The sequence below is a fragment of the Tachysurus fulvidraco genome, chromosome 21 (genome assembly GCF_022655615.1).
Source record: "Tachysurus fulvidraco isolate hzauxx_2018 chromosome 21, HZAU_PFXX_2.0, whole genome shotgun sequence".
NCBI lineage: Eukaryota > Metazoa > Chordata > Actinopteri > Siluriformes > Bagridae > Tachysurus > Tachysurus fulvidraco.
The window spans coordinates 21,697,502-21,707,816 of record NC_062538.1 but is presented as its reverse complement, the minus strand read 5'-3'; the positions used below and the strand labels follow the sequence as shown (position 1 = coordinate 21,707,816).

The following is a 10,315-nucleotide window of genomic DNA, read 5'->3' as shown; positions in this document are numbered from 1 at the left end:
GTAGAGGAACGTCGACACTCCGAGTCCCGATGTCCAGCTGCGATCAACATCTACAAAAAAATTCTAATCTACTTCATTCCTTTCTCCTTCTGTTCCAATCGTCTTTCTGCTGCTCTCAATATAGCAGTAAGGAGAATAAAATTTAAATAGAACACTGTTATATTCAGTCTCACTCTGTTCTACTGTGTTCTATTTGATCTGTTCGTCTCTCAGCCGTAAAACGATCTGATGGCGATGAGAGTAACGAGACCGACGAGCTCTTGACGTTTTCTCGACCTTTTTCTCGTCCTTTATTTCAGAGAGCAGACATTTTTTTGGAAGAGAAATCCGACTCGCTCCTGAAGTAACCAAACTGTGACCGCGTACGAACTCCACCATCTGCCCTCACACTAAATATAGGGTTCATATAGTTTAGATCCTGGTACTTTCTCTCTCACACACACACACACACACACACAGACACACACACAGATACACAGACACAGACAGACAGACACAGAGACACACACAGACACAGACACATACACAGACAGACACAGACACACACACGCACAGACACACACACAGATACACAGACACAGACAGACACAGTCACACACAGAGACATAGACACACACAGACACACACACAGACACCGACAGACACAGACACACACACACACAGACACATACACAGACCCACACAGACACATACACAGACACACACCCACACAGACACATACACAGACACACACCCACACAGACACATACACAGACACACACACAGACACACACAGACACACACAAAGACACAGACACACACACAGAGACACAGACACGCACATACACAGACACCAACAGACACACACACACACACAGACACACACAGACACATACACAGACACACACATACACACCCCCAAACAGACACACACACACAGAGACACAGACACATACACACACACACACACACACACACACACAGACACATACACACACAGACACACACATACACACCCCCACACAGACACATACACCGACAGACACAGACACACACACACACAGAGACACAGACACAGAGACACAGACACAGACACATACACACACAGACACAGAAAGACACACAGACACAGACACACACACACACAAAGTTCTGTGAGGATGCTAAACCGCTAACACACAGACACATACACAGACACACAAAGACACACACACACACACACACAGACACATACACACGAAGTTCTGTGAGGATGCTAAACCGCTAACACACAGACACACTGTCCTCTCAGTAAAGGAAACAGTGTGATAATTCAGTGATCAGACAGATGTGGAGGACGTCACGTCACATCAGAGCCTTTAATCAATTACAAGGTGATTTAATCAGTTTACAGTTTAAACAGGAAAACATTGGATGAGGGTGGGGGGCACAGAGATTAAGTCAAGCTCTTGCTGTCTGCTTGAATGTACGGTGATTAAATTGAAAGCTGAAAGTTTTTTACCTGCGAATAAGCTTCATATTACAGTTTTGATGATCTGTGTGTGTGTGTGTGTGTGTGTGTGTGTGTGTTTGTGCGTGTATTTGAGTGTGTGCGCACCAGTGGTGTGTGTGTATAATCTATATGAATCACCATCATCTGACGGTTTCATCATCAGGGGTTTAAACATCTCAGCAATTAGCTGACTGTTTTTTCTTCTCCAGATTAAGCTGATTTTGTTGATGTTACTCTGAATAATAAACCTGATGTCATTCTGAATAGTTTATTAAACACACAGCTCCAGATCGCTGGGATCACTTTGGAAATGATCCAAACACGAGACCCCTGCAGGCCGAGCATATGTCCAGCAGCCAGCAGGAGAGAGGAGAAGAGAGAAGATAACCGAGTTCCTCGAGGCTGAGAGCGAATAAAGCATGAATTTATTCACTGTAAAGAGCCCGAGGAGTCGAACTTAACCTGAATTTGAGCTCCAAAGTCGGCTAAAATGACCGGCGTCCACGTCGTCTCTCTGTCTCGGGCATTGCAGAGCTCAGGGCCGGTGGACTGGTGTCTTCTGAAAGCTCCTGAAGATAAAGATCTCTTGACTGCTGGAGCTTCTGTATACTTGACCAGGGATTAGGACCTCTAGTGTTCACACGGTGCAACTGCATTAAAGTGACGTGACATACGGCTAAGTACGTGACCCGTACTCAGAATTCGGTCTCTGCTTTTAACCCATCCAAAGTGCACACACACACCATGAACACACACACACACACACACACACACCATGAACATACACCCAGAGCAGTGGGCAGCCATTTGTGCTGTGGTGCCCGGGGAGCAGTTGGGGGGGGTTCGGTGCCTTGCTCTAGGGCACCTCAGTCGTGGTATTGCCGGCCCGAGACTCGAACCCACAACCTTAGGGTTACGAGTCAAACTCTCTAACCATTAGGCCATGCATATTAGAATTATTTTTGTCTTGTATTTCGTCTGCGAGCAGAAAAAGTAAAACGGCTATTAAAAGAATTAAACGTATGACATCATATATTTACATTCACATTTATGGCATTTAGCAGACACTCTTATCCAGAGTGACTTACAACTGAGCAAGAGGGTTAAGGGCCTTGCTCAGGGGCCCAGCAGTGGCAGCTTGGTCCTGGGGTACGAACCCATGACCTTCCGATCAGTAGTCCAACACCTTAACCACTGAGCTTATGTAGAAGTTAAACGACTTCATTTCTCCTCGTAGATACGCGAACGAATAAAGCCTACAGGTCGTAGCTGGTGTCGTGTGGTGGTGCAGAAGGATCTCGATTTGTTAAACAGTAAAGAGATTTAGGAGCCAAACTGATCAGAGAAATTCTTCCCTGGCATTTGAAAGATCTCAGCTGGGAGTCGAGTCGTCCGGCGGGGAAGCGACGCTGTAGCCCCGGGAAACGATTAATCCGAACCGACGCCACATCCTACGGTACGTGCATGGAATCAAACTCTCCCCAAACCCCATCCTGCTGGGATTGGATAAAAAGTGTGACTCAATTCTCCGTCATCACGTCTTATGAAGATCCCTGATCACTTTTAGATGATGATCATTTTCTTATTCGACCAGCACGCTGATGCTAACAGCACGCTGACGCTAACAGCACGCTAACCGTAGTGACGACTTCCGAATAAAGTCGTGTTTACAGACCGTGAGAACGGTGAGGAACTCTAGTCCGTTCATTTTAGCCGTTAATAAATATTCTCTATTATAATAAAAAATGATGTAGTCATGACGATTATAGAACACGTCTACCGTAAGTCAGTAAGAACGAGTTAGGAGTAAAAAACAAAAACGTGGCTTTACTGCGTAAGCTGAAAAACAACAAAAGCTCAGTTTTTATGTCTTGTAGCTAAAGAAGAACAGTGATGTGGTAGTTTAGTGGTTAAGGTGTTGGATCACTGACAGGAGGTTGTGTGTTCAAACCCCAGGACCCAGGTGCTTGGTCATATAGTCGTGTAAGTTGCTCTGAATAATGGCGTCTGCCAAATGCCATGAATGCGAATCATCGACCTTAAACATCGGCACCGTTTGGTGATGGTGGTGGTGGTGGTGGTGGTGGTGGGGGGGGTTCTCTCAGCCGTATCACATCAGATTTAATAGATTTCTCTTCTCCGTTTCCACCAAACCTTTTGCCCTCTCTCCTGACAGGAAATCCATCACGTCCAAGATTTAGACAGGTTCCGAGCTCCAGATCTGGAGTGACGTGACGAGACGAGACGAGACGAGAGAGAGAGAGAGAGAGAGAGAGAGAGAGAGAGAGAGAGAGAGAGAGAGAGCTAACCTCATCTCACGTCTGCGTCAGCAAACCGGCTGTGTGACAAAATGTAGCACCTGGACACAGGTTTCGTTCCCAGAAGCCCTCTAACTTGATGCTTAGGCCACTTAAAGAACATTTAAAAAAAAAAATATATATATATATATATATATATATATATTTTTTTTTTTCTTTCACATTTACATTACATGCCCTCTAGCTAGCGGCTAACAAACCAGCTAATATGCTAGCATCGTCGTATTGTATCAAAATAAACAGAACTACAAGACTGACGTAATTTTACAGATATTTCACACGTTCCCGGGCCCCTGTGGTCCCGGTTTGTTCCGCGTCTCCTCTCCTGTGCTACAAGTAGCTTAAATGGTAAATGTGAGGGTTACAGTGCTACACTGTCCCCCCCTGCTGGCCCGGAGAGGCGACGTCCGTCTCTCAGCCTGTGATCTCCTGCAGCTCTGAATTATTCATAAGGTGTGAGTTTTCGACTGGAGGCCAGAATAGCAGATGGAGTGTATTGTACAGTAGAGCAGAGCGGAGACGTGACGGCCTGATGGAGCGGCATCTAATCAGATGTACAGCGAAACCCGGGAGCTGTTACAGAGAGTGAGGTCCCTGAAGCGTTGCATAATCTTCCAGTCATAAAGTGCTGCAGCAGACAGTCAGGTCGTTTTAGTGCTGCTGTGTTAAGGTGCTGGTTCATTTCAACAGCAGCTCTGACTGTAGTGTTGGTTGATTTGAGAATTAACACGCTCGTTGTCATGCGGAATCGGTTTAAACGGAGAGTCTTCTGTACGAGCTGTTGCTATAGAACCGATAAAAAAGGTTCTTTAAGGGGTAAATTAGGTGTCCTTAAACTTTAAATCCTTTCATGATCCAAAGTTGGAAAGTTCTGCCTAGAAATGTTCAGGGACAACTGAAGAACCCAGAAGAACACGGTGAATAATGTACTGAAGAACCCAGAAGAACACGGTGAATAATGTACTGAAGAACCCAGAAGAACATGGTGAATAATGTACTGAAGAACCCAGAAGAACACGGTGAATAATGTACTGAAGAACCCAGAAGAACACGGTGAATAATGTACTGAAGAACCCAGAAGAACACGGTGAATAATGTACTGAAGAACCCAGAAGAACACGGTGAATAATGTACTGAAGAACCCAGAAGAACACGGTGAATAATGTACTGAAGAACCCAGAAGAACACGGTGAATAATGTACTGAAGAACCCAGAAGAACACGGTGAATAATGTACTGAAGAACCCAGAAGAACATGGTGAATAATGTACTGAAGAACCCAGAAGAACATGGTGAATAATGTACTGAAGAACCCAGAAGAACACGGTGAATAATGTACTGAAGAACCCAGAAGAACACGGTGAATAATGTACTGAAGAACCCAGAAGAAAGCACTGAAAGACAAGGATAAATGTTTAGTGTGAAATTTAGTATGATTCCTGAAGCTACTTTATAAAACACTGACTCGAGTCATTCAGTAATCCTGGATAAAGCCTGTGAACTCATTTCCTTCTTTTTTTTTTTTTAAATAAATAAATAAATAAATAAATAAACAGTCCTGAATTCATACTCAAGGGAAATCCTGGAATCCTGGCAGCGAATCCTTCAGCTCTAGGTCCGTCTCGGACGACACACACACACACACACACATGATGATGCTACGTTAGATACGTTACGTACGTTAGAGTCCGACTCGCGTTTCCTCTCCATCAGCCGTGTTTGCTTTGACTTTCTCAGGTGCCTTTTCTAAATCCGTAGCTCGTCGTCCGTGATGAATGGAGCTCTAAAAACAGCACAGGGGCTGATGATGGGTCTGAGACGGGAGCAGCTGCGAACCTGCTGACTACGGTGTGAATCGGACACAAATAAAACAGGTGCTTAATAAGGTCGCTCGCGTGTGGGGAAATGTGTGTCACGACTGCTATTTCAGCACATATTCCAGGCTGTTGCTCGGGATGTGTTCACACTGCACGTGAAAGTGGCACGGATCCAGTCGCGTATTATTTTTCCCTTCGTTAGTGACACAGAATTCTATTTCACGACTGTCGCGAGGGCTAGATCGGACCCGCGTCTGATGTCACACGGTCACACAAATGGTGGATGTGAATCCAGAACGTACAGTTTCGATTGGGGCGGAGCTCAGTTTCAGGTCCAGGTCCAGGAAGTCCTGGCCTAATGGTTAGAAAGAGTTTGACTCCTAACCCTAAGGTTGTGGGTTCGAGTCTCGGGTTGGCACTACCACGACTGAGGTGCCCTTGAGCAAGGCATCGACCCCCTCCAACTGCTCCCTGGGCGCCGTGGCATAAATGGCTGCCCACTGCTCCGGTTGTGTGTTCACGGTGTGTGTGTGTGTGTGTGTGTGTGTGTGTGTGTGTGTGTGTGTGTACTCTGGATGGGTTAAATGTAGAAAACGAATTCAGAGTACGGGTCACCGTACTTGGCCGTATGTCACGTCACGTGACGTCACTAATAATGTTACAGGGGCTTAAAATAAAGAAGCTGATGATGAAATCCAGGTGAAGGAACACTTGAGGTAAAGTGGTTTGATGAATAAACTCACACCTGGACACGCCCACACCTGGACACGCCCACTTTACCCTCACGGAGTAGGAAACTGCATCCAACAAACATCATGAACAACATACAGTAACACGATCGCATTTCTGTTCTACTCAGAACATTCAGAAACCTTCGCACTTTCCCTCCAAATCAGTACGGAGGCTCTTCAGCTCGGCTCTCGACGTGACGACTCGTGTGCCCGGTGACGCCGTGTGATCTGAAGAAGCGTTCTCGGTACTCCAGCTCTTCCTCTGCGTCATCGTGTAATCAATCTCTCAGAGAAAGTCAGTCACTGATTACGGCCGTCACCTTCGAGACGCTTTTGCTGGACCGCAGTTAAGGGAAAGTACAGATGCCCCAAACTAATCAAACCGCTCGGTAGTGTCAGATGACGTGAGATCGGTCTGGACCAAAAGATCTGGAAACTTCTGAGAGATTCTCAGGACACAGTTTTTATCAAGAATAAAAATAAGCTGTCATTATGTCGCTTTGTAGAAGCCAACATTCTGTTTTCCTGTTTAAGCTTAGACTAAAATTTATCAAGAGTAACTCCTCCTAGGGCTTTTGAGCCACATGCACCAAATTCAGATATGTTGTAGAACCTGATATGAAGTTTGTTGCTGTTACTTTTCTAAGCGGTCCGAGTACCGGTACTTCCGGTACCGGGTCTCAAAATGGCCTATTTTTCCCCATAGACTCCCATTATAAATTTTGGAGGTTTATAACTCGACAAGCTTTCGAACTCTCTACACCAAACTCGGCCAGCTCCTTTAGTGTGAGACTCTGAACAAAGGTTTATTGGTGTACCGACTGGTCTTTCGGTTGTCCCGTAGCCCCGCCCCCAAAATATGCAAAATCAAAAAACTTTTTACAACATGGACATGTGACATATCAAAACACTCAGAACACTGAGGGGAACTTCCTCAACAGCATTCGGATGACGTCACATGCTCGTCTCTACTTACCTCCAAATGTTTTGGCACCCTAGCTTTCTGTCAACTTGCATCCAAAAGTAACACTGACCCTTATGTCCACTCGCCTCCAAAAAGCACCGGCCTTTGCGAATACTCGCATCGTCAAAGCCGACATCAAAGTTTGTCGCGACGGACTTTACAAATCTGGTTATTATTAAGATGAAAAAATAGATCGATAGATTTAGTTCATGAAGAATTTTGCGAAGGTCTGACCTCTAACTTCTAGAGAACGTGTCGCTTTCGTACCCGTCGGATTTAGAGGAGGAGGCGTGGTCAATTTTAGAGAAAGTGAAAATACAGTATGACTCGAGTTTCGAGTCGCATTCAAGTCAGAAGCACTGGCACGGAGTTACGATAGAGAATTCTTTTGATGTGCATCAGAGGAAAAAAAAAAGAAGGACCAAATGCTAAAGCAGCTCTAAATCATTTTAATATTCAGTCTGTGATATTTTTATGTTTGTTTGTTTTTTATAATATACTCAAGAACAATGCATATAGGTCTGAAGTGCAAACCGACGTCTCGCTCTCTTTACAAAACAATTCGAATAAATTAGCGTTAATGTAAACCACGACACATGGTAGTAGCTGGAGGCTCCGTGGAGAAGTCGGAGAAGGACTCGGTCCCGACACGCAGCGGCTAGGACCTGGATCTGAGCTACGCGTCTTCCTGAAGGAGCAAAACAATTCACAGCACACAATGGAGTTCCACACGTATTCACAACCAAAACAAACACAAACCGACCTAAATTCCCTCCATGGCTATATGATGGAGTCACAGTACACTATTTGGCAAATAAAAATCTGAGTGCATAATGTGGCGTTTCACAATCATTACATTCAGGACAAAACGACTTGAGCGCTAATCCGAGTCTCGGCGTGTCCTCCGGAGACGTACTGCACGTTATCGATAAATATGTAGGAGACCGGGATAAGAATCTTCCCGACGCCTTGTTGGCGTTTTCCCACATGGAGTGGCTTGAAACCGGTGCTAGCATTTTAATTCTTCTAGCGGCAAATATTTTGCACTGTCATGTTTTACGTTACGTTTAAAGAAGTGGTTTGTAATTTTGAGAGCCTTCGTCTTCCTGAAAGAAGATAAACAACCGCGGTTAATGCGGTCACGCTTTCCACGTCGCCTACAACTACCGTTAAACGTCTTTCTCCTTTTTAAGGAAGACTTCCGGCTGGGGGGGGCGGAGCTAATTTCTGGGTCTCGAAAAGGTGTTTCTAGGATAACGAAATGACCCCCACGTTTATGTATTTGTTTTACAAACTGCACCTTTGAGTCTAAAGAGAAGTCCCTACATTTCTGTACCCTTAAATAAGTCCGGGATCACATCAGGACCATCTTCCGTATTGCACCGATAAGGAAGAACGTTGAGGAGGAATAGTTAAAAAAACAAAAACAAAAAAAAAACAAACGCACGAACCACACCGTCTTGTTTGGTGCGTTTCTTTCCCAGCGTGTGACACAGTTCGTGACGAGAGCGTTGCGTCAGTATTCGGTGTCTGAGCCGTCCGCCGGTTCGGTGTTGCGTGACAGCATGTAGTTGTCCATGTCTATGGAGGGGCAGTTGTGGATGGAGTAGCGCAGACGCTCTGCGAGTACGGCCTGGCTGGTGTAGGGAGGGAGACGCAGCTGGAAGAAACACGTCTGTGCCGTTGGGAGACCGTTTATGGGCTGCGGGGGTGGGGGGGTGGGGGAGATAAACCAAGAGTGGTTTAGACCGGTATAATAATATACAGACCAAATAATTAGTATAATTCCGAATCCAAAGGATCCTAATAACCCACATTGGTCAGAAAAATGCTAAGACTTCTTAATCCACTATTAACTAGGTTTAATGTGTGTATAGGAAACTGGTAAAGTCTCTGGTCACTGAAGGTCCAGAGCATTCTAGCAATTCCTTGGTTTATTCTGTGCTCAGAAGGTCTCACTAATCCCTGAATAAGAATAATCCATAGTCTGGGTGGAGTTCTAACCCTAGTTTGGGTGGAGTTCTAACCCTAGTCTGGGTGGAGTTCTAACCCTAGTCTGGGTGGAGTTCTAACCCTAGTCTGGGTGGAGTTCTAACCCTAGTCTGGGTGGAGTTCTAACCCTAGTCTGGGTGGAGTTCTAACCCTAGTCTGGGTGGAGTTCTAACCCTAGTATGGGTGGACTTCTAGCCCTAGTCTGGGTGGAGTTCTAACCCTAGACTGGGTGGAGTTCTAACCCTAGTATGGGTGGAGTTCTAGCCCTAGTCCGGGTGGAGTTCTAACCCTAGTCTGGGTGGAGTTCTAACCCTAGACTGGGTGGAGTTCTAACCCTAGTATGGGTGGAGTTCTAACCCTAGTATGGGTGGAGTTCTAGCCATAGTCTGGGTGGAGTTCTAGCCCTAGTCTGGGTGGAGTTCTAACCCTAGACTGGGTGGAGTTCTAACCCTAGTCTGGGTGGAGTTCTAACCCTAGTCTGGGTGGAGTTCTAACCCTAGACTGGGTGGAGTTATAACCCTAGACTGGGTGGAGTTCTAACCCTAGTCTGGGTGGAGTTCTAACCCTAGTCTGGGTGGAGTTCTAACCCTAGTCTGGGTGGAGTTCTAACCCTAGTCTGGGTGGAGTTCTAACCCTAGACTGGGTGGAGTTCTAACCCTAGACTGGGTGGAGTTCTAACCCTAGTATGGGTGGAGTTCTAACCCTAGTATGGGTGGAGTTCTAGCCCTAGTCTGGGTGGAGTTCTAACCCTAGACTGGGTGGAGTTCTAACCCTAGTATGGGTGGAGTTCTAGCCCTAGTCCGGGTGGAGTTCTAACCCTAGTCCGGGTGGAGTTCTAACCCTAGTCTGGGTGGAGTTCTAACCCTAGTCTGGGTGGAGTTCTAACCCTAGTCTGGGTGGAGTTCTAACCCTAGTCCGGGTGGAGTTCTAACCCTAGTCCGGGTGGAGTTCTAACCCTAGTTTGGGTGGAGTTCTACAAGTTACAGAAGACTATTGATCACTAGGCTCGGTGTGAATGCAGCA

At 45.9% G+C, this 10,315-nt stretch overlaps 1 protein-coding gene across 9 annotated transcripts in view; it reads right to left on the bottom strand.

Annotated features, from left to right (window-relative positions):
• Positions 1-7,729: 7,729 nt before the first annotated feature.
• LOC113655190 (probable E3 ubiquitin-protein ligase HERC1) overlaps positions 7,730-10,315 on the bottom strand; it is a 54,895-nt gene continuing 52,309 nt past the window's right edge. For all 9 annotated transcript variants that reach the window (XM_047805355.1, XM_047805348.1, XM_047805349.1 and 6 more), the window contains exon 80: positions 7,730-9,002. In XM_047805355.1, the coding sequence (XP_047661311.1) occupies positions 8,817-9,002 (186 nt within the window). In that variant the 3' untranslated portion in view covers positions 7,730-8,816. The remainder of the gene's footprint in view (positions 9,003-10,315) is intronic.